At 51.0% G+C, this 24,470-nt stretch overlaps 1 protein-coding gene across 8 annotated transcripts; it reads left to right on the forward strand.

The window, feature by feature from the left end:
• Nucleotides 1-33: 33 nt before the first annotated feature.
• YBEY (ybeY metalloendoribonuclease) lies at nt 34-16,150 on the forward strand. 8 transcript variants are annotated; one of them, XM_081301522.1, is made up of 7 exons: nt 34-162; nt 459-709; nt 2,520-2,648; nt 4,778-4,846; nt 8,010-8,201; nt 9,815-9,907; nt 15,771-15,894. In XM_081301522.1, the coding sequence occupies exons 2-7, from the start codon at nt 500-502 to the stop codon at nt 15,783-15,785; spliced, it is 708 nt and encodes a 235-aa protein (XP_081157648.1). In that variant the 5' UTR covers nt 34-162; nt 459-499; the 3' UTR covers nt 15,786-15,894. The 8 variants fall into 8 exon arrangements, with proteins under 8 accessions (XP_081157648.1, XP_081157650.1, XP_081157651.1 ...); XM_081301523.1 differs by lacking the exon at nt 34-162 and adding an exon at nt 170-328; XM_081301524.1 differs by lacking the exons at nt 34-162; nt 9,815-9,907 and having other exon boundaries at nt 169-709; nt 15,799-16,150.
• The last annotated feature ends 8,320 nt before the right edge of the window (nt 16,151-24,470 follow it).

A 24,470-nucleotide genomic window follows, 5' to 3' on the forward strand; every position in this document is an offset into this window, starting at 1 on the left:
CGGACCAACTTCCGGTCCGCTCAGCGCGGGTCCGTCCAGGCCGCCGCATTCAGGTTCCGCTCTGCGGGCTTCCGGCGGGCTTCCGGCGAGCGGCCCGCCCACTGCGCGAGCCCGCTGGTCCCGGCTCCTGTGCGCAGCCCCGGGCTGCTGCTCCCGGCTCCGGTAAGTACGCCGGACCCCACTTCCGGCACGGAGCGGTGCGTTCCCGGGCGTCGGTCCGCCGCGCCGGGCGCCCCGGGAGCACAGGCGCTCACCGCCCCCTCCCCGCCCGCCGGGTCCACGCCCCTTCTCCCCGCGCGCCCTATCCCTGGGTTTCGTACTTCCCGGGGTAAATGCAAATTCCCTCCAAATTGTTAAGCAGTTCCGCCCAGCAGAATGGTCCGCGGTGTGTGCCGGGTGTTTCTCCAGAAGGTCTCGACTTCCAGGACTGAGGGCTCGTCTTTTAACCCCAACCACAGGTTCCCCCCGAACGGCTTTAGAGGGTCAGGCTTTTCCTGCCATGACCTTGGTGATCAGAAATCTGCAGCGAGTGATCCCCTTTAGGAGGGTGCCGCTTCGCAGGAAGATGGAGGTTGTGAGGAATATTTTGGGAGTACAGAAATTTGACCTGGGAATCATCTGTGTTGACAACAAGAACATTCAGCACATTAATAGGATCTACAGAAAGAAAGACGTCCCAACCGATGTGCTTTCTTTTCCATTTCATGAGGTAAAAAATATGTTCCTCCTCTTGTCTAACCTTACAGAATCCATTGCCTGTGTTAGTTGCATCACAGACAAGGTTTTTTTTTTTTAATATCTTCATTTTTATTTATTTATTCGTTTTTTGTTTTGTTTTTTTAATGTGGTGCTGGGGATGGAACCCAGGGCTTCATGTATGCAAGGCAAGCGCTCTACCACTGAGCTACAGCCCCAGCCCCAGACAAGGTTCTTAATTTTTTTTTTTTTTTTTTTTTTTTTTGGTACTGGGGATTGAACTCAGGGGCACTCGACCCCTGAGCCACATCCCAGCTGAGGCTGGTCCTGTCTCAGCCTCCCGAGCAGCTGGGATTACAGGCCTGCACCACTGCACCCAGCAAGGTTATTAATTTTAATTTTGAAAAATTTCAAAAATACACAAAAGTGAAGAGAACAGTCTTACTGGCCCCCATTGAACCCAGGTGACTAGACTCCACCATCTCACCTGTAGTGCAATCAGCAAATTAAAGAAGTAAAGTGCTTCTGCAGTTTTTTTAGTGTAACTAAATATGTTTGGATCCAAAAAATGGAAAATAACACTGAACCACTCACAGTGATACACACCTGTGATCCTCCAACACAGGAGGCTAAGGCAGGAGGTTCACAAATTCCAGGCCAACCTCCATAACACAAGGAGACCCTGTCTCAAAAGAAAACAATTAGAAAAGGTTGGGGATATAATTCAATGATAGAGTGACCCTGGGTTCAGTCCCTAGTGCCATACATAAAGAATGAAAATAAAAGAAACTAGGACTTATATTTTCAACAGATACAATGTAGTAGCTACAAGTAACTATATTATGGGAATACAAGGCTTCACTCATTGTTACTAACAGTGTAAATTGGAGTAACGCTTTTGAAAAACAATTTGTCAACATACAGTGCTTCCAGAGCCTTTGAAACATACATATAGGGGACTGGGGTTGTGGCTAAGAGGTAGAGCATTTGCCTTGTGTGTGTGAAGCACTCGGTTCAATCCTCAGCACCACATAAAAATAAATAAATAAATGTGTGTGTGTGTATATATATATATATATATATATATATATATGTATGTAGTGTCCACCTACAACTAAAAAATGTTTTAAAAAAAACATACCGGGGCTGGGGCTGCAGCTCAGGGTAGCACACTTGCCTGGCATGTGTGAGTGGCTGGGTTCGATTCTCAGCACCACATATAAATACATAAATAAAATAAAGGTCTATCAACAACTAAAAAATATATTTTAAAAAATACCTATATACTCTAATCCACTAATGTCACACCTGAGGAAACGGATTCAAAGAAGGGAGAAAACACAGTATTAACTGTACAATATTAAATACTGTTTTCCTTAGTAGGGAAAAAAAATGGAAGCATCCTAAATATCCAGGCATAGATGACTGGGTTAGTGGGAACAGTCCTCAGCTGGTCTTCAGTCTTTCTGTGGGAGAATGTGAAAGACTGTTTAGGAAAAAATGGGAAGTAGAAAGAATAGAAATATAAAATTGTGTCAGTGGGCTGCTGGAGTAGCTCTCAAAGTTCTGTGTCTGTGTGACTACTCCCTGTTAGAAGAAATGAAAGAAATGGGAAGTAACTCAGTTGTCAAGGTGGAAGCACTTAAGGTCACTTGTTTAGTGGCTGTGCGGTCTTCCCCCTTGGGCCCTTGCTGGTGCTGGGCCTCAGGCATATAACTTGAGCTTCATGTGGTAGTGGAGTCCAGTATCCTACACCTCAGACTCTCCTGGTCAGATTTCTGTCCCCAAGGCAGTGACCTTACGTCTGTTCCCTCATTTTTTAGAATCTGAAAGCAGGTGAACTTCCCCAACCTGGTTGTCTGGATGACTGTAATTTGGGAGACATTTTCCTAGGAGTGGAGTATATCTTTCAGCAGTGCAAAGAAAACGAGGATTACTACGACATGCTGACTGTAAGTGGGGATGCTGACCTCATGGAGCAGGGGGAGGGTTGAGGAGACTTATGTGCCCACTAGTGTCTGTGGGCACAAAGGGTTGCTGTGGGAGAACCTACACATGGAGAGAGATGAGCACCCAGGAGCCTTCTCAGCTTTCATCTCCAGAGATAACAGGCTACCTTGTACTAACCCAGCCTGCAGCATCAGCTTTTTATTAAGATTCCCAAACAGGGAGGTTGCAAGCCCCAGGACCCTCCAGATTTGTCTCCCCTCAGTTTGACACAAAACAAAGAAGAGGATTCTGAAAAGTGGGTGTGCCTGGAGTCATATTTAATGTGCTTACAGATTGAGCTGAGATGCTTCCCTTTGGCAGAACAGATACAACCTGAGCTATCTTTGGGGCATACTAGGGCCTCTGAGTGACTGAAAGCAAAACTTCCCAGCAAGCCCACTGTGAAGGGTGTAGCCTGGACCCTGAATACTCTGTCTGGATGCAGTGTGCCAGGGAGGAGGTTGTACACTGTCTTCCTGAAAGTGACATCAAGTGGCCCAATGCAGGCTTCGGTACTTTGTGGCCAGCAGCTGTGCCCCTCCAAGGCAGTGGCCCTGGACCTCTCCTTCCAGTCTCCCACCCCACACCTCCAGAGCCTTCCCTGAGGGGTACCCTATTTCCCCCCAGTGAGTGCCAGTCTACTACTCCTAGGACCCCAGTTCTCATAGGCATAGGCTAGGCCAGCTCTGCTAGGGACTGAGTCCCAACAGCACCCTCCTTCCGTCCTCCCCTCCTACCTCCATGTCACCAGCCTCAAGACATCTCACTTTGACTAAAACCTGTCCCTCCATCCCCACCCCAGAGGAAGTCATGATCTTCACACCAGCTAGCCTCTGGCCTCCCCAGGTCCCTAAGCCCATCCTGTGGGACCTCAGACAAGTTGCAGCCATGTTCACATGCTGCCACCTGCTCAGAAGAGGGTTCCTAACCTGCCACAATCTTCCCTCTTCCCCTTCCCTGCTCCGGGCTTTGTCTCCTGTCAGAAGCCTATCTCCTCACTCTGCCCCAGATGCCCTCTCCAGACCTACCCACATCTGACCCCCAACCCCTGCCCTGCTATCACACCAAAACTCTGCACACAGAAATCAGTAAAATTTGGGTCTTCTCCAGGCCCCTGACCTATGTTTTACTCTTATGTCCCCCAATCAGAGGGCTTCTCATCCGGGTTTGAGCCAGGGATGCAAGCTGTGCCCTCAGTTCAGGGTGGTCAGCCAGGCCACGCCCACCCACTCGTCTTTCTCATAACTCACCTGTCCCGTAACTCTTTATTCACTTATTCACTTACTTCCCCCTCTGTCAGTACTGGAGATTAAACCCATGGGTGCTCTATTTTTTCTGAGCTAAACCACCAGCCCTTTTTATTTTTTCTCTTGAGACAGGGTTTCACTAAGTGACCCAGACTGGCCTTGAACTTGGGATTCTCCTGCTTCAGCCTCCCTAATCACTGGGATTACAAGCATGGGCCATCATGCCCAGTGTACTTATTTTTTAAAACTGAGGTCTGGCTCGCTATGTTGCCAGGCTGGTACCAGACTCATGGTTTCAAACGACATTCTGCCTCAGCCTCCCAGGCTGCAGATGACAGCACAGAGCCAGGCTGCTAAAGTCTAACCCTGTCCCATCACCGATGCTGCTGCTCCCAAAGGTGAATGGTTGAGTCCTGATTGCCCCTCCCCAGCCCTGTGCCTAGCTCCCAGTAGCACTCATATTTCTGCTGTGAATTTGTTGGTTGTTCCCATTCGAAATAGGAGAGAGCTGGGCATGGTGGCACATACTTGTAATCTCAGCTACTCTAGAGGCTAAGGCAGGAGGATGGCCAGTTGGAGGCAAGCAACCTAGCCAGACCTGTCTCAAAAATAAATGATAAGAACTGGGAATGTAAACTCAGTGGTGGAGTTCAACCTCCACAAAACAAACCAAAAACAGGAGGAACTTGGGCTGGGTACTTCAATTCCTGCTCAGAGCTGCCTCCTACATTCATGGCACAGGACAGCTTGGTCTTACCAAGGGCAGTCTCTGAAGCCGGGGTGATCCTGAAGGAGCAGCTTCCCATTGGATCCTTCCCTGAGTGGCTTTTTAATTATTCCAACAGGTCACAGCCACCCACGGACTCTGTCACCTTCTAGGCTTCACACACAGCTCGGAGGATGAGTGGCAGGAGGTAGGAGATGGCAGAGGCCCAGGCCTTGCTACTCCCATGCACCCACATACCCAATGGTCTCAGGCAGCCCACTCTGCTTTTTTTTTTTTTTTGTTCTGGGGATTGAATTGAGGGGCACTTGACCACTGCTGAGTCACATCCTCAGCCCTATTTTGTATTTTTTTACTGAGTTTCCTAGGGCCTGTCCTTGCTGAGGCTGGCTTTTCAGGAGCCTCCTGTTTGAGCCTCCCGACAGAGCCACTGGGATTACAGGCACATGCCACCACACCCAGCTCTTGACTGCGCTTTATTTAAAAAAAAAAAAAAAAATGGGCAGATGCTTCTAGCAGTATTAGAATTAAAAAAAAAAAAAAACTTTTGAAAATTAAATCCACCTAAGCACTAGTAACTGCTGCACCTGGAAAGCTCATCGTTTGGAGATCTTAGAAATTGAAGATAGCTGTCTGTGGGAAACTGCATTTAGCAGGGATTGAGACCCTTCTGTGAAGTGAATTGACAGCTTTTTTCCTTTGAAGGCGTGGGTGGGCACTGCATTTATGAAGCTCCGTGCTGGTCTGAGCACCAGTTGACTCAGGTTAAGTTTATAAGCAAAGAGTCTCCTTTCAAAGACTTGAGGCAAGCACTCTACCAACTGAGCTATATCCCCAGACCATCAAAGACTTGAAAAAACATTTTTCAGTTAAGATAAAAGCTGGGCTGAGGTTGTGGTTTAGTGGTAGAGAGGTTGCCTAGAACATGTGAGGCACTGGGTTTGATCCTCAGCACCACCTAAAATAAATAATTAAAAGGCATTGTGTCCATCTACAACTAAAAAATATATGAAAAAAAAAAAAGATAAAAAGTCCCCCTGGGCAGGGGTACAGCTCAGTGGTTGAGCCCTTGCGTAGCATCTGCTGGCTAGGTCCACCCTGGCTCCTCCCCCAGCCTCCCACACATTCCCTGCTGCCACCCCATTGCCACCACCAGACCTTGCCCTGGCCCTCTACTGCCTCTTACCACTCCTCCTGCACCCACTCCTTCCCTCCCTTGTCCCACCCCTTTCACATTCCCTGCTCTAGGGCTGCTCTTTAGCTTTGCTGGCAAGTTCTGCACTAAGGAGCACAGAACTCGGTGCTGCCCTTGGGCCTGTGAGGGAGCTGTGAGGCCTGGCCTGCTAGGTCTTTGCCTACCAAGGGCTGTAGGGAGGGGCTTCCCCAGAAGGTGACCCCTGGGCAGAGTCAGGGAGGTGGTGTGAGGGTCCTGGAGGCCGGCCAGCTAGCCAGGGTTCCTGTCTTCCAGATGTACCGCCAGGAGGAGCGAGTGCTGGAGGAGTTGAGGCGTCGAACAGGAGCAAGGCTCCAGCCCCTGAGCAGGGGCCTCTTCTGAGGCAGCGGAGGCTCCAGGACTTGTTGGAGGGGTGTACCTAGAATCAAGGAGCTCCAGACTGCAGCTGTACTGGTCGTGCTGTGCTGGGGGGCCACAGAGGCGCCAGCCCATGCTGAGGCTAAATTCTAGGAGTGGAACTTGGTTTCTTGAACTACCAGAGAAGTATCTATCCCTTTGTTTAGGACACAGCAGGTTGTTTTCTTACTAAGCAGAATAGTTGTAAGCCTTTACAGTGGAGGGAGGGAATGGTAAACCCCATATGCTTCTTCAGGGTCTGCCAGTCTTCCACCCTGCAGAACTGAAGAGCTTTGGTGAAAAAGCTTTGTCTACCCCTGCAGCCTGCCTGGCAGTGGACACCACCGCCAGGGCACCCACGCTTCCTCCTTCCTAGGGACAGCTCCTGCAGATGTACAGGCTGGAGACTGCTGGAGTCTCACCCTCAGGGTCTCTGTGCCTGAGCCTTGCTACCCCTGAGAAGAGTGACTAGGACAAGGGTGGCCTGCCAGCAATAGATGCACCCTACTTGACCTGAATGGATGCCACCGACACAGAGGCTCCTCCCTCTCATCTCCCCCAAGGCTTCAGCTGCCCAGCACCACATGGCATGCAAGGGTGGAGGTGAGGAAGCTGGTGGGCCATGGCTCCCCACCACCACACCTGCCCCAGGCCTGCTCTATTCCCCCCAGGAGATGAAGCACCAACATCCTCCTGCAGGGAATCTCCCTTGGTTGGTATCTCCTGTGTATCCTCTGAAAGTGGAAAGAAGCCTGGATGCCCAGAGCTGCACAGGCAGGGTTTGTGAACCTGGCCCCTTCCAGGTTCCTACTCTGCCAAATGGCTCCATAGGCTAGGTGGGACTATGGATCTCATGGCGGTGACACGTAGCCTCTTGAAGGCTTTTAACCATGAAACCTGGTGACACTATGGTCCTGATCCTTGTGTCTCCCATTAAATGATCCAGAAGCATGGAGTGCCTTTCTGTGAGAAGGTTGAGTGGTCCATTTTCAGAATATAGTATTTAGCCTTAATGGGGATGTAAGATCCAATTGTGGCCATTTCAACTATAGCCCTTCACTTTTCCCACTCAATTTTAAAGCTAATCATGAAGATTGTGACCCTGAGCTGCTCCTATCAGAGCCAGGGCAGTGCTTCATTAGAGATAAAAGCAGGCCGACTGCCCACCCAGGGGTGCTTGCTGTCAGATTCTCTTTGGTAGCACGCCTTTCTGCACAAGTAAAGTTTGCCTTGCCGAGTGACTTCTGAGCATGCATTTGATTCCTGTGGCATCCAGTGTTTCTAACGTTTTTCCCCTCAACTCTACCTTTCTTAGCCTGGATTGTCCCCTGGCTCTCTGGATGTGGAGTTGGCCTGCCCTGGTTCTGCAGTCACTGCTGCCTGTGCCTGACCTACTGATAGTTAAGATTGCTCTCAATTTAATGTCTAATAACACAAATCAATAGAAGCAGCCACACAACTTGGGTCCACAGTCCTTTTGAAGAGATTGGGGGACCCTAAGAGGGTTGGGGCCCTGATGGGTGTGGTAGAAGCATTTATTTATTTATTTTAGTGTTAGCGATCAAACCCAAGGCCTTAAATATTCACACATGCCAGGCAAGTGCTCTACCACTGAGCCACATCTTAGCCCTTTATATTTTCTTAAAACCCACCCTGTGTCTTAACAGAGAACACAATCAAGTGTCCTCCTAATGTAAATTCAGAAATGTACACTGTGGCTGTGTCAACAGCTATGGCCAAACCTGGCCACACAGTGAAGGACAGTCCTTTTTGTCTACTCCAGGAAGCACTTGGTGTCCGTGGCCCTTCATCTGCCTTGTATCCCGAGTTCAGCCCAACCAGTGTCTGGGGCATCTGGGATTCTGAGGAAAGCTGCATGAAGTCTGTGGTGAACTGGTGCCTAGAGGCTCCTGCGATGTGTGTGGTGGTCTTTCATGCCCTTTGGGTCACCTTCAATGCCTCTCAGGAATGTCAGGTGTGTACAGTGAGCCCCTCCCTCACATAGCACAGGCAAGGCACATCCTTAAGCAGCCCGGCGCCACCTGCCAGACTGCAGGTCCTCCGGCCGCCCCTGCAGCTCCAGCCCACCTCAGGATCTTCTGGGCTCTCCAGCCTTTCCCTGGTGAGGTGCAGAGTTCCTGTCCCTAGTGTGCTCCCGCAGGCAAGGTCAGCAGCAGAGCTCACAGAGCCAGGAAGCTCCTTCGGCCCTGTGGACTCAGTAAGGCCAGTCCATCCAGACGACCAATGTGGCCAAATTTCTTCCTTTTATCAAGTTAACAACTATGTTGAGAGAAAAACAAAGGACATTAGAAAAAGCGTGGAGCTGGGGTTGTGGCTCAGTGGTAGAGTGCTTGCCTAGCATGTGTGAGGCACTGGGTTCTAAGCACCATATGTAAATAAGTAAATAAAACAAAAGGTCCATCAACAACTAATAAAATATTTTAAGAAAAAAGAAAAGGTCAGCATGATGCCAGGCACGGTGGCCATGTCTGCAATCCCAATGATTTGAGAGGCTGAGGCAGGAGGATGGCAACTGCAAGGCCGGCCTGAACAACCTGGAGAGACCCTGTCTCAAAATAAAAAGGGTTGGAGATGGGGCTCAGTTTTGGAGCATTTGCCTTGCCTGGGGTCAGCCCTGGGTGGGGGAGAAAGGAAAGGAAAAGTTGGCCTGAAGACAGATCAGGTCAGGCCTTTCTGTCCATGCTTTTAACAAGAGTAGTCTTTGGGATCACATTCAAAAGAGCGCTGAGGTGCCTCTGAGGGAAAGGGCTATACCCACAGAAGCTGGCTGGGGGGATGTGTCAACATGTCTGTTCCCGTGGGCGTCAGATCTTTCATCTGCCAGGAAGCTGTGCCTGGTGGAATAGATGACAGTCCTGAGAGGCAGTGAGAGCCAGGGCAGCCAGGAGAGAAGCCCAGGTGTGGCTGTCAGCCCTGCTCATCTTGCTCCAACCAGGGGCCCCGAGGGTGCAGATGTCGGCACTCTGCTGGTGAAGAGCTTAGGGAGTGGGAAATTACCCTAAAAGAAAGTGAATGAACACTGATGCATAATACTTAAAATCAAGACTTTAAAAAACAACATTGAAACATGAAGGGAACATAATTCCACCAAAAAGAGTAACAGACAGCTTTCTGTAAAGCATGCGGGTATCATGTACACATAAGAACCAGTGACAGGACCCAGAGGAACACACTAGAGGAGCTATCCCCCCACCTTGCCCCCACCTGCTCTGCAGAAGGAGCTTCAGGCACTTGCTTTTGATTTGCAGAGATGGGCAAGCCGTTGAGCAGATCTGTGGTGTCTGCAGCCTATGCACATGTATAGGGCTTAACTTGAAGGGAACGGGAGGAGACTGCTTCACATGAATGACAAACAGGCCTTCCCACACCATGTTAGTGTGAGAGGTGGTGCTGGGGCTCAAACGCAGTCCTCATGCATGCTGGGCAGGCCCTCTACCACTGAGCTGCGTCCCCCACTCCAATTTGACTTTCTTATGTCTCCCCCATAGAAATGTTTAAATTTTTATGTAGCTAAAGCTATTTATCTATTGAGAACCCTGAACTGTGTTTTTCTTGAATTCTTTCCAGACGAAATTTGTGTTTCACCTGGGTGAGGCATTCACCTGGTTTTTCCAGTGGCCCTGGAGGGTGAAGACCTTGATGCTTACCAAGCTGGAGCCTGTGAGGGTAGCTCACTGTCCGTTGCCACCCTAGAGGAAAGACAAGGGTGACCTTGGGTGGTCACTGCCCTGCCTAGCACACAGGAACTTGCTAGGGGTTGGGGGGGTCACATGTGAGAAATGTGCCAGAACCCACCCAGCGGGAGTAATCCCAGGGCCAGTCCTGCTAGGCTGGACAAAGACCCCAGCCACAGTTACCTCCCCGAAGGGGGTCCATATGGCCTGGCAACTTAGGACTGAGGCCTACTATTTTCTGGCATATGGCAGAGTGTTTCCAGCTTCCTTTCAAACCTCTGCCACAGTCTGCAGGCCTGAGCATGGGTGTCCATTGGGTGCTAAGGAGTGCAGAGAGGCAACCCAAACCCTATGGGTCCTTCTACTCTTACCCTCCAGACTTACGTGGGGCCAGCCACATGGCGCATGGTGGGCAGGAAGCTGTTGGCCGCTGGGAGGGCTGTGGCCGTGACCACTGGAGGCCACGTGGAATAACCAACAGGGGTGCCAGGCATGGGGCTAGCCTGCAGCGGGACTGGGGGCGCATAGTGGTGGTGATGGTGCACTGGGGCTGGCCTCTGCCTCTGGGCTCTCGGGATGACCTGGCGTGCCCACTGCAGGTCCTGGCACAGAGGGCATGGCCCATATCAGGGTCACACCCAGCTGCCCTGGACACCTTCCTGCACCTGCTCCCAGCTGGTGCCTTGAGTGCAAGGGCAGAAAGGGGAGCAGGCTCTGAGCAGAGCTAGGGGTGCTTTCTGGGCCCAGTTGCCCACTCCCTGGGGTGGGAATAGGGAGGCTGTGGACTTCACAACCAACCCACAGACCCAGACCCAGAGGTCCTTCCAGAACTACAGGCACACACTCTTCTGGGGTCTACTCAGGTGGCCCCTGGGCACCTGTCCCACTAAGCCTACCTGCTGCGGGGTGTGTGGTCCCCCAGGCCCTACTGCAGGTGGGAGGGCTTTGAGTAGCATGTTTTGCATGATGATCTGGTGCATCTGCGCATTCTGCATCAACATCATCTCCACCATGTCTGAAACAACAGACCAGAGTCGGGTGCTCTGCCACTCAGAGATGGGGCATGCTGATAGGCTCTGCCTCAGAAACAATAGCTTTAGGGCCTCATACTTGTTAAAACAGCCTCATGAGCACCAGAGAGCATTCCAGCATGTGTGCCTGTGCCCCAGGCAGGTCCCTGGGCTTGTTCTGATCTGGGTCTTCTGGTCAGAGGACGTGCATGGATAAAGTTTTGTGGATGGCACCTAGCTTGCCACATGAGGGGCTGTGCATTTCATCTCAGTGCCACCAGTGGTTGTGTGGTCACCCCAACTATGTGTGTATGTGAGTGTGTGTGTGTGTGTGTGTGTATATCTCCCTGTCCTACTCCACAAGACCTCTGAAGGTGATCCTTCTTTGAAAAATGGTGTTAGTGCATTTACTTGAAGATTTTGAATCAAGGAGATCATCCTGGATTACTCAGGTGGCCCCTAAATCCAGTGAAAGTGTTTTTATAATGAGAGGGGAGCTGGATGTGTTTTTTTTTTAAAGATAATTGTTTTTTCTTTTTTTTTTTTTAAGATAATTGTTTTTTCTTTTTTTTTTTTTAAGAGAGAGAGTGTGTGAGAGAGAGAGAATTTTTAATATTTATTTTTTAGTTCTCGGCGGACACAACATCTTTGTTGGTATGTGGTGCTGAGGATCGAACCCGGGCCGCACACATGCCAGGCGAGCGCGCTACCGCTTGAGCCACATCCCCAGCCCCTGGATGTGTTGATGTACACCTGTAATCCTGAGGCAGGAGGAAAGCAAGTTCAAGGCCAGCCTTAGAAATTTAGGGAGAGCCTGTCTCAAAAAAAAAAAATGGAATAGAGCTCAGTGGTAAAGAACCCCTGGGTTCATTACTAAAAAAATGGAACAGTACCAGACAAATACAAAATAAAAATAAATATAAGGGGCTGGGGCATGTAGCCCCCAGGGTGCAATCACCAGTACACCAAAAATAACAATAACAGAAGAGGATGATTAGAGCAGACAGAGGAGGAGACCCAGACATAGGGTGGAGGCCATCTGGGAACACAGACACTGGAGGGACACCCAGAGCAACACCTACAGCCACCATGAGTGGCAAGAGGCAGGAAGGCCCCTCCCTGAGCCCCACGGAGGAAGCACAGCCTACCTGCACCTGGATTTTTGAGGTCTAGCCCCCAGACAGTGAGGGGAAGACTGTTCTGTTACATTACCAACTTGTGGTAGTTTATTACCACAGCACAGGAAACTGACGTGCTCACCAGCAGGGGACCAGGCAGCAAGTTCACGTTTGACAATGTGGTGGGCAAACACTGTTTCTTCCCACAGCAAGGGTCCATGCCTTGTGCTAGAGCTTCTCGTCAGCTTTGCTGAAGGGACACACCTCCTAGGGTCTCCCAGCCAGACATCTCCAAGCTTAGAGTGGCTGGGGTGGGGCTTGGACAGGAGGAGTACTCAGGAGCTGGGGCTGTCCAGGCCACAGGCCAGAAAGGCCTGGAAGCAAGGTGGAAAAGAGCCAGACCCCTGTGGCAACACAGCTATGGGAGGGAACCCTGATCCCTACAAGACACAGCGCAGAAGAGGAGAGTAACAGCCCCAGGGCGCAAAGGCTCCAAGAAGTCCTCTGAGGCCCCCACCCAACAGCAGCAGAAGCAAGTGCCCAAGGAGAGTGGCTTCCCTAGTACCCCCTAGGGTTCCCTCAATGGAATCCAGTATATAAAGATAAGACAACTATACAAAGGGCCTGAAGAGGGTCCAGAGAGAGGCCCAGGCTGGTGTCACCTGCCTCTAACAAAGGGGACACACAAAAGTGTCCGTACATAGCCCAGGGTCCAGTTGTTGTCCATGGCAAAATAATAAGGTGGGTCCCTAAATCACAGCACACATAAAAAGCTATTTCAGATAGGCCATAAATCTAACGTCAGCAACAGGCCAAGTGACAGAAGAAAACACAAAACATTTTTCATGACCTCCAGTGGGTGGAGACAAGAAAGACACTGACTACAAAGGACGAGACTGGAGGACGCAGCTCCATTACAGCAAGCGTATCTGGTGGAAGATGGCATGGAGAGGGTGGACCAGCAACCACAGTGTCTCCTGACACTTCCCTCTTGTTACTAGACCTGCACCACCCAGAAATGGGCATGTCCAGTGTGTTTGTCCACCACCAATGGTTGTCCAGTGTGTATGTCCACCACCAGTGGTTTTCCAGTGTGTATGTCCACCACCAATGGTTGTCCAGTGTGTTTGTCCACCACCAATGGTTGTCCAGTGTGTTTGTCCACCACCAATGGTTGTCCAGTGTGTATGTCCACCACCAGTGGTTTTCCAGTGTGTATGTCCACCACCAATGGTTGTCCAGTGTGTTTGTCCACCACCAATGGTTGTCCAGTGTGTATGTCCACCACCAATGGTTGTCCAGTGTGTATGTCCACCACCAGTGGTTTTCCAGTGTGTATGTCCACCACCAATGGTTGTCCAGTGTGTTTGTCCACCACCAATGGTTGTCCAGTGTGTATGTCCACCACCAATGGTTGTCCAGTGTGTATGTCCACCACCAGTGGTGTGAAACAGCGCACATCCACTGGAAAGGACAGTGTCACTGGCTTCACAACACAGAGAAAAGAAAATGATGTAAAAGTGTGGGCGAGAGGCCCACATCCTCATCCCCAAAGCTTGCAAATGTGTTTTATTACACAGCAAAACAAAAAACAACAACAACAAACTTTGCAGATGGGCTTGTTAAGAATCTGAGACAACTTGGAAGCAACCCAAATGTTCATCCATGAGGATGAATGGGTAAAGAAAACGTGGTCGTCACACAGTGGAGATCCAGCCTGTCACTGGTACAACATGGATGAGACTTGAGGACATTATCCTCCGCCAAAGAAGCTAGTTGTGAAGAGACGAGCCTGTGTGGCTCCACTGAGAGGGTCCCTCTAGAGCAGTGTAACTCGCAGACACAGCAGGCAGGGCTGGGCTCAAGGCAGAGTTCCACACTACTGATCTGCATGCCCCTTGACTGGCTAAGATGGAAAAAATTAATCTTATATGTTTTTACCATAGTTTTAAAAATAATTTTTAGCCAAGTGCAATAGCACACACCTGTACTCCCAGTGGTTCAGGAGGCTAAAGCAGGAAGATCGAAAGTTCAAAGGCAGTTTCAGCAACTTAGCCAGGCTCTGAGCAACTTAGCAAGACCCTGTCTCAAAATAAAAAATAATGGGGCTGGGGATATAGCTCAGTTGGTCGAGTGCTTGCCTCATATGCACAAGGCCATGGGTTCAATCCCCAGCACCACACACACACACACACACACACACACACACACACACACACAAAGTCAAAATAAAAAAGGGCTGGGGGTGTTGCTCAGTGGTTAAGCACCCCTGGGTTCAATTCTTGGTAGAGAAAAAAAGAAGTGGTGGAATAAAGCCACTGGAAGGAAAGCGAGCAACCAGGGCAGTGAACTTGTCTCCTGGCAGTGGGAGGCTGGACTGAGGGAGACACAACACCCTGGATGGTGCAGAAGGGCCCAACAGCACAGAGGAGCCAGACGGGTGCTTTCTGGGTGAAGCCCATCACACTAGCATCTGTTTTTGTGAGTATATTTTTTTAAATATAACTTAAATAGTACAAGTACTTTCAAGATTTTGTTTATTTAGTATTTTTTTGTAGTGCTGCAGATCGAACCCAGTGCCTCATGCATGCCAGACAAGTGCTCTACCACTGAGTCACAACCCCAGCCTGAGATTTTGCATTTTTATATTCAAATATTTCATTGAGCTGGAATTAGTTTTGGCATAAGGAGTGGGGTAAAGTAACTAACTTTACATTCTCTAAATAGCTACTTATTAAATTTTTTTTTTATCACTGACTGTGAACGGCACACTTTATCTTGTGGCACAGAAGTACTCGCACCTCCAAGCACATACACACACTGTTTTCTTGGTTTGCTTTTGAAACCTGACATACTATCATTAAAGTTCATCTGGAGGGCTGGGGATGTGGCTCAAGCGGTAGCGCGCTCGCCTGGCATGCGTGCGGCCCGGGTTTGATCCTTAGCACCACATACCAACAAAGATGTTGTGTCCGCCAAGAACTAAAAAATAAATATTAAAAATTCTCTCTCTCTCTCCTCTCCTCTCTCACTCTCTTTAAAAAAAAAAAAAATTAAAAAAAAAAAAGTTCATCTGGAGAAAAAAAAAATCATCATGGGAAACAGGGCTGCACTGTGGACACCCAGCTGTGCCCTATCACACCCGGCATTGTCACGTGGGTCTCAGCATGAAGGGCACCCTGGAGGTGGGCTATGGGGCAACCTAGGATCAAGCCTGGCAATGCTGCAGTGTAGGACAGAGCTAGAGTAACTGGCCAGGTTGCTATCCATGCCAGGATAGGCAGGGCGCCAGGACAGGAGGTGAACGCCTATTGGATGAGCAGCCACTCAACACCCAGGTCTGCCCAAGAATCCCCACACCTCAGTCATGAGGTGAATGCAAAGGAAAGCCACAGTGAACTACCTCTGGGCCCCATTAAAGTAGCTAAAGTTGAAAAGACTGACAACACCAGCTGTTGGGGTGTGTGCCTATAGTTTCAGGTACTCAAGAAGCTGAGGCAAAAGGATCACCTGAGTTTAAGAGTTCAAGGTCAGCCTGGGCCCACAGCAAAACCCCATCTCAAAAAAAAAAAAAAAAAAAGACCACACCAAGGGTTGGGGAGGCTGAGGAGGAACTAAAACTTTCAAACATTCCTAATGGGAAAGTGGAGTTGTTCAGGCACTATGGAAACAGTTTGGCAGTTTCTTAAGAAGTTAAACATAACCCTATTGCATGAGTCAGATGTCTCACACCTAGGTGTTTACCCTAGAGAAATGAAGACCCACAATTACAGAGAGGCCGGCCCGTGAATGCCCACAATAGCTGGAACCAGGAAACAACCCACTTGCCCATCGCCATGTGAACACGTAACTAACTGGCCTGTCAGGACCAGGGAACACTGCCTGTCAGTTTCAAGGAGGGGCTGGTGGTGAGCTCCGCAGCAGAGCATGTGCCTGAGACCCTGGTTCCATATCTGCACCAATAAAAAGAAAAAACTTAATTTAAAATTTTAAAAAAGGTGCAACTTATTCTTTGTCACCCCAATAAGGTTGTTTTGAATATCAAGTATTTAGGTTACTTTACAAGAAGCAGCTTGACCAGGCCTTACATGCAGCTAACAAGGGAGAGTTGGGGTTGGCACTCTGTTCCAACTCCTAGTCCACTGCTTTGTCTTAGGCTTTTAGTTTTCTTCCTTGGAGCTCAGAGATATCCTTTACAGAAGGATTTCTTTGTTTCTTTCTTTCTTTTTTTTTTTTTTTACAGTGCTGGGGATTGAACCCAGGGCTTTGCATATGCTAAGCACATATTCTATAATGGATTTCTTAAAGTTAAAATTATTTTCATGTTCAGTAACCAGAAGCTGACTCTAAATGACTGTCCTCGTTGCACAAATGTTTTCTCTTTCAGTAGACAATTTCATAAACCCATAGCAATATTAACACACATCACTCACCTTCTTTAATGCTTCCTGACCTTTGAGTGGGAAAGGCCTGAGGAGCAGGAATCTGTGTGATGAGTGGCTGCTGAGGGAGCTGCTGAATGATGGTGGCAGGAGGCTGGGGAACCTAAGAAGGTGATTTGCCACCTGAATTCCTCCTTGGAGACAGTGTCCTACAGTATCCACCCATTCCTTCACCCGTCCCCTCATCTCCATGTACTCATCCATTCTTCCACTCATTCCTCCGCCCATCCACGCACTCTTCCATCCACCCATTCTTTCATCCATTCTTCTACCCACAAATCCATCCATCTACCCATCCACTCTTCCATCCACCCATTTATCCATCCATTGTATTTGAGTGAATGAGTCTGGGTATACTTAGGATGTAAGTTTTTGATATTTTCTTCTTTTGTGGTACTGGGAATAGAACCCAGGGGTACTTTACCACTGAGCTACACCTCCAGCCCCCCTTTTTTTCATATATATATATATATATATATTTTTTTTTTTTTTTTAATAGCCTCACTAAGTCGTCGAGGCCCTCTCTAAGTTACCCAGGCTGGTGTCAAATTTGCAATCCCCTGCCTCAGCCTTGCGCATTGCTGGGATTAATAGGTGCTTGTCCACCACACCTGGCAGAATGTATGCTTTTGATGATTCCCACATTACTTGTCATGAGCAGGGTGAGCTAATGCCTGGTTTCATTAATTCTGCTTTCATAGATGCATCTGACACTTGGCATGGTCAGTCTTTTCAACTTTAGCTACTTTAATGGGGCCCAGAGGTAGTTCACTGTGGCTTTCCTTTGCATTCACCTCATGACTGAGGTGTGGGGATTCTTGGGCAGACCTGGGTGTTGAGTGGCTGCTCATCCAAAAGGCGTTCACCTCCTGTCCTGGCGCCCTGCCTATCCTGGCATGGATAGCAACCTGGCCAGTTACTCTAGCTCTGTCCTACACTGTAGACATGTGTGGAACTTGTGCAGATAACCTCTGGTTTCTCTCCTGAGTGAAAATAAATGTACAGCGTTTTTTAGTGAACACCAGAAACACCTCTTTTAATCCTTCTCCAGACAGAAAACCCAGCGTGACCTTGTCCCTCTTCCCCCACTTTCAGGAAGTGCGGTTCAGCCCCAGGACTGGCAGGCTTCTCCCACAGTGGGCCAGGTCGTACCTTGTTGTGCTCGTGGACCACATGGCTCAGTTGCTAGTGCTCACTCTGCTGTGGGACCTTGAGAGCAACTACAGACAGAGCTGACCAGAGCCAGGCCCCTACAACTCACCAACACTGAAATGTGCATTTCTTATCATTTTGATGTGTTACAAAGCAGTATTCTTTTATTTTTTCATAAACATTAAGAAAATAAATAAAACTGGAGCTATGAGTGTAGCTCAGTGGTGGGAAACTTGCCTAGCATGTGAAAAAGGCCTTGGTTTGATCCCCAGTCTGGGAAAAACAAAACAAAACAAAAATCGGAAAAGACAAGGCACACTGTGGCACACAGTTGTGATCCCAGCTACTTGTAAGGCCGAGGCAGGGGGATCACCAGTTCAAGGCCAGCCTGGGAAACTGAGCCAGACCTTGTCTAAAAATAAAATAAAACAACAACAAAAAAGGGCCAGGGATGTAGCTTAGTGGTAGAGGGTCCCTGGTACCACATTTAAAATGTAAACCTGCTCTGCAGCCACCGTCGGCTAGCCCTGGCTCTGTGGATGAGGCAACCCTGGGGTGGCTGCTCCTGTCCCAGCTGCCAGATGTCCCCCCACCCCTGCTTCCCCCACCACAGTTACCTTTTCCCCTCACCCCCTTACCGGGTGCTGGATGATCCTCAGAGGCTCAGGGGCCTGCAGGGGTGGAGATACGGCCTGGTAGATGCCCACGGGAGGCACTTCTGGGTACAGGGCTGATCTGTGGGCTCCTCCGGGTGGCCCCCTCCAGCAGCGGGGCTGGGGGTGCTCATCTAGAAGCTGCTGTTCCTGAAAGACCAGCAGAGCCTACTGTGCCCAGAATGGGCCACAGGAGCTCTGGACCAATGTGGACACAGGGTACATGGGACTGTCACCACCACGGCCATCCCTGTCCCCCACCTTCCCTGGGCACGTGGAGCCTGCAGCTGCTTAGGCCCTCAGCTCAGGTTGGAGGCCCCAGAACTGGAGGTGGCAGAAAAGTGAAGCCAAAGGCGGGTGTGGGTGTGGCACATCCCCGTGGAGTCTGCTTCCTCTGAAGTCTGTCACATGTGCAGTAAGCTTCCGTCTGTCCTTTTCCAGCCGGCAGGGCTGTGTGCTCTTCAGGCAGCACCAGTGTCTGCCTCACAGGATGGCAGCCCCACCTCCTGCCCAGGGCGTGCAGGGTCACACTGCAGCAGGCACACCCCTGGCATGGCCAGTTTAGCCTGGATGGGGCCCCTGGGCATCTCACATTCCCCTTCCTGTGGGGACTGGGCCCTGACTCAAGGCTGTCTCCTTCCACGTGTGCAGCCCAGCCCTCGAGAACCACGGGGGCCTGCAGCTCACACCTCCTCGGGGAAGTCACCTCAGGGCTCAGAGTCCAGTTTCCCACCTACAGTTTAAAACCACCAGGAAACCAGCCTGAGTCCAGAAGGGCCTCTCCGACACGCTGGGTCTGTGTGTGGAAGCCAGCCCCTCTGCCGTGGACCATGGGGAGGGTGCACAGGCTTACCCAGAGTCTCTGTAGAAGGTCCTTCCTCCTCCTCAGAGCGCGGGGCAGGGCCTTGTCTGGCCTGGCCTCCTTTCCTGGAGGGAGACACACCCTTGCTTATGGAGGACAGCTTCATGGCTGGTGGCCCAGGCTGACAGGCACGTCCCTGCAGACCCTGTCAGAATGCCACAACCTCCCCACCTCCTGGGTCCCCGGCCCCTGGCCTCCAGGAGCACTTATCCTGTGGAGGGAGGGACCAGGACCAGTGGTGGGGAGGGTGGGGAACTCAGTCTTCAAGCTAGGGTCTGGAAAGGAGCCAGGCGTGACGCAGGGCAGGCCCCTCTGGGTCCCTGCAGGCCTGTTGGCTGAGGAAGGCAGGCCTTCTACGGGGCTGGGTAAAAACCTCAAAAGCCTATTTTCCACCACCTGTGCCACCAAGCCCAAGCTGTCTGGAGAGGACTGGCCTGTTCACCAAGTATGGAGGAGAAGCCTGCTCCCCAGAAATGGCTATGGAGGAGTCCAGTCACCCCAGTGTCTTGCTGGTGCCAGGCTGCTGAGGATACCCCACCACACACTCTGGCACACTAGCAGAAGCTCTGTTGTGCAGGACCCGGTCACATGGCAGGGTCTGTAACATTCCATCTGGCCTTGGGCTCAGGTTCGGCCAGTCGCCCTCTGGGTCCTGGAGCCCACAGCATGGCTGTTTGTTCCGTGTTCCAAAGAACAAGCCCCACTCCTCCTCAGCCCCTCCCTCAGGTGTCCTTCAACCCGGATTCTGTCCAGTGAGGACACCCCCATCTTGGACAATTTCAGGGGTCTGGGATCAGAGCCACGAGGATCTGGCCTGTGGGACACCTCAGAGCTGAGCCATCGGGGCAGGCTTCCCAACCCATCGACAGGATGGGAGTATGCACGTACCGCCTGGGACCTGCAGGCTAAAGGTGGAGGATGCTGTGTTATAGGGGAAAGCAGAGTCCTTTCAACTCTGGTGTGAAGTGAGAGTACTAAAGAAAAGGGTGGCTTCTGGGTGCTGCCCCTATTGCCCTCCCCTGTCTGCTCCTGTGCTAGTCTGGGTAGCTGGGAACAGCCCAGGGCTCTTACCTGGCACCAAGAAAGAGCCTTCTGAGTCCCCTTCCATGTTCTCTCGCTCTTGCTCCAGCTTCTGTGAGGAACAGAGGCTGGTGGTGATGTTGGCCCCAGGTTGGTTAGCGTGCTTGCCTGGGTGCCATCCGTGAGTTCTGCGAGTGCCCATCACCCAGATGGAGGTGTTGGGGGCCGGAAGAGGGTGAAGTGGGTGGACAGGGGCCATGCTGGTCATGCATTCAAGTCAATGCACCTACTCCTCATTAAAACCAGGGGGATGCTGGGTGTCGTGGTGCACACCTATAATCCCAGAGGCTCCAGAGGCTGAGACAGGAGGATCAAGAGTTCAAAGCCAGCCTCAGCAAAAGCAAGGCACTAAACAACTCTGAGAGACCCTATCTCTAAATAAAATACAAAATAGGGCTGGGGATGTGGCTCAGTGGTCGAGTGCTCCTGATTTCAACACCCGGTAACCACCCCCCAAAAAAATCAGCAATCCCAGGGGGATCCTCTGATGGGCCCTTCAGGCACACTTCTGAGGAGTGGGCCTTGTAGACTATCCTGGTGAGACCCTGTGGCCTGGCCAGTGACTACCCTGATTGCCACCTCCAGGACCCTGCACTGAGGATGCAGAATTGGTGAGAGGGAGGCACAGGTGAGGAACAAAGCAGGCAGAAGGCACTGAGGGGCCACCATGGGCACAAAGGTCCCTGTGGGCCAGTGCTCAGTGACCTGGAGAGGGATTAGAAGGGAAGAAGATGGGGCTTGATAGGCTCAGTGCTGAGGCCTTATGTCTGGGGGCACCAGCCAGGCATGGTCTCAAAACGGGCCCTTCCCTGGGGGCGCTCTGTTGGTAGGTGCTGGTCTCCTTACTGGAGAACTAAATGGTTCTGCGTCTGTGCTAAAAAGTCAAGAAATAGATTCATGAGGCCCCAAACCCATGGGAAGGGTTTGCTTTGAAAGCAGGAATGTGCCCAGATAGAAGGCAGAGGCAGAGACTCTGGGAGCAGCGCCTTGTCTTCTGTCGTTGGAGCCCAGTGCTGGGCTGCCCCCTCTGGGGTCAGTGTGGCAGTGGCCTGGCTCAGTCCTACCTGCTCCAAGAGACTCAGTGTCAGGCGGGTGATCTGGTCTGCCACCGATGAGTCCAGCATCATGGGGACGAGTGAGGTGACTGTGGAGGGCAGGAGGCCGCAGCCCACACTCTGTAGCTGGTCCTCAGATATCTGCAGCAGGGCCACCTGGCATTGTGGCAGGGCTTCACTGAAGTGGGCTGGTCCACCTCCTGGAGGCTGGCTTCAGGATGAGAGGAGAACATGCAAAACGACCCCACACCCCTGGACTGCTGTGTCCGGAGCCAGCCCTGGGGTGGTGTGGCAGTTGCCAGGCTTGGAGGACAGAGAGGCCCTTGTTGCCAGGTTTCCTTCCCAGGTTTTGTATTCCCAAACAGAGTCACCTGTAAACACAGGTTGGCAGGGGTGGCTAGGCAGGGCTGACTGGGAAGACAGAGGGGCAGCCCTGGGACCAGAGAGACAGAATTCTCACCCCCTTCTAGCATCCCCTCCCCCAGACCGCCTGGAGGAACAGAGGAGGGAGGTCACCCCTTCCTCTCTGTGGCCCCCTGGGGCAGACAGTGCACCCCTTCCACAGACCCTCAGAGTAAGAAGTGAGCCCAGCTGCACTCCTGGAGGACCGTGGCTGGGGGCCCACTGAGGACTTCCGGAATCTCTGGGCTGCAGAAGGGGCAGGACAGGAGGGGCTTGTGCTGGGAAGCACCCCCCCACACACAAGCAAGTGGTCATCACGTTGCCCAGCAGGGGGCCATCCCTGTGGGTGGGGAAAGCTCTGTAGTGACCTAGCCCAGGAAGGGGCCAAGCATGGGTGGAGGGTGGTTTGCATGTGGCAGGTAAGGAGGCCATGAACCAGGAGCTCCCACCTCCAGACTGACAGATGAGCTGGCTTGAGGAGAGAGTAAAACACAGGTGTAAAATCAGGCAGTGGGAGCAGCTGGGTCAGCCCTGTGGACTTGAGGAGTGCCCTGGGCAGGGCCAGTATCCCTGCAACATTACCCACCTCAGAAACTGCATCAGATCCCTGACATGGCCTCAGAGCCTCTTAATTTGCCCCTGCACTTCAGCATTCATGGGTTTATAGGTAGCATGACCTGTTCTGATTGGCATCCCTTTGAGAACCTCTGCTGGACATGGGAGGACTTAGGGCAGAGGTGGCCATCTCATCAAATCAGGCCCCCAAAGCAGCTCCTGTGATGGTATCTGCTGGTGCAGCTGTAACCTGATGGTCCTGGAGCTACAGGTTTGACACCTGTGTCTACCCCAATACATCTTTGCTGTAGAGGGGTAGGACCTCACCCTCCTAGGGGTACCATCTGCCTTGCACCCCATAGGGTGATATCTTGGGGTTCTCTCTGACACCCCTGGTACCAGCAGACCCGGGCCCACAGTTGAGATGCCAGTGCATGTCCACAGCATTCCTGATGCTGGGCACGTTAGGAGACATTCAAATGGGTGGTCTGAGTGTACACGAGACTAGGTAATACAGTCAAGTAGCTCAGAGTAGCTAGGAGTTAATCCCTGTGGACATCCACAGCACTTCCTGTAGGTATGGGTTGTTATGCAGGTTTCGAAAGTTTACTTGTTTATTTATTTTTTAAAGTTGGTCTTGCTACCTCGTTGTAAGGCAGGCCTAAGATGGCTACAGCTAGGGTCCTTTGCAGAGACTCCCTGTTAGCTACATTTTAGCATGTAGTCAAGGCCATGAATACCCTGATTCAGACACTCAAAGTCATAAATATCTGCTTGTTAGCATGTGCCCATTTATATACCTGTTGATACTGGGCCTTCTTTGTTTAGCCTGAACATAAAAAAGGCCTATGGAAAGGCCCAAGGGGTTGCTGCCTTCTAATAAAGCAGGTCTGCTATCCCAACTGCCCTCACATCTTCCTTCACCTGCCAGGATGCTGAATGTTTCCCAGGTCTGAGCCACTGCAGATCACTTGTCCAGGCTCAAGCAATCTTCCTTCCTCAGCCTCCAGAATGCTGGTATACAGGTGTGTCCCCAGTGCTTTAGATACTGAAACACATGGACAGATTCAGGACAAATATGGGTTCCTGGATGTTCTTACAAAGTCTGATCCTGCAGTGTTTGTGCAAACAGTCCAATTCCACATCTGGGAAACTGGAGACTCCGCTTGCTACTGGAGAGCTGTGATCTGACTGGGAGGAATGCTTCTCCTCGCTGGGTTTCCATGGATTCCTGAAGGTTTGTTTACACTGTGGTCCCTTGGAGCTGCAGGACCTGCTGAGACTGAAGGCCAAGCTTGTCAGCAAGGTGGCGTCTCCCAGTGCATAAAGGGTAGGAGACAGTTTCATTAATTAGTTTGTTATCTGAGAGGGAGCAAACAACACCTGGCCCTCCTCACCAAACGTATCCAAGTGAGGGCATGGGACTAGGGGAACGGAATAAAGAAACACACTGTCCTGTCACCAAGGACAGAGGGGTGATGTGTTGAATGCAATTAGACAATGGGGTTTATATGAAGGAATATTTCAGAAGGGTGGGGCCTGCACCAGGTCCTATGGTTGCAGTCGTTTGGAGAGCTGGTCCACCCCAACAGACTCACCTGGCCCAGGCACAGGTGTCTCACGTGGAGGATATCAACAGGCAGAGTGTGCAGTGCATCCCTGACCCCATTCCATCCTTTCAGAGGGCATGTCTTTCTGGACAGGCTCTGAGGGGACTTGCCTCCTTTCAATACTGATGGCATGAGCATCACTGAGTCTGGTGCCCATAGCTGTCGGTGGGTCCAGCCTGGCCATCTCCAGTGGCAACTGACATGTGCAGAGAACAGCTAGGAGAAAGCAGTACAGCTTCCCCTGAGCCGACCACACCAGAGCATCTCACTGCTTGTCAGAACTGTGGCTGTGAGGAAAAGCCTGACGTTACCACCTGTGGACACACGGGTTCCAGTGAAGCCCGAAGCTAAGAGCAATGATTTCATAAAATTTCCGATTCCCACACAGATGATGAATTTATAACCAAGCCACATTACTTCAAAAAAATTAATAGTTCATTTTTTAGAGCAATTTTAGATTCACAGAAAGATTGAGGCGAAAGTATATCATGGGCTTTTATTTTTTTGGGTACCCAGGATTGAACTCAGGGATGCTCGACCGTGTGGTTTTTTAAAAAAACCACTTTGGGGCTGGGGTTGTAGCTCAGTGGTGGAGTGCTTGCCCCTCACA

Source organism: Spermophilus citellus, assembly GCF_964194105.1.
Source record: "Spermophilus citellus genome assembly, chromosome: 7".
NCBI classification, from domain to species: Eukaryota; Metazoa; Chordata; class Mammalia; order Rodentia; family Sciuridae; genus Spermophilus; species Spermophilus citellus.

Bases quoted from the DNA above. Each gene is read 5' to 3' on its own strand.
- YBEY (XM_081301522.1), top strand. From the start codon at position 500: ATGACCTTGGTGATCAGAAATCTGCAGCGAGTGATCCCCTTTAGGAGG. The intron at 4,847-8,009 runs GTAGGAGATGGC...TGTCTACTCCAG, and splicing joins CGGAGGATGAGTGGCAGGAG to GAAGCACTTGGTGTCCGTGG. The intron at 8,202-9,814 runs GTGTGTACAGTG...AATTCTTTCCAG, and splicing joins ATGCCTCTCAGGAATGTCAG to ACGAAATTTGTGTTTCACCT.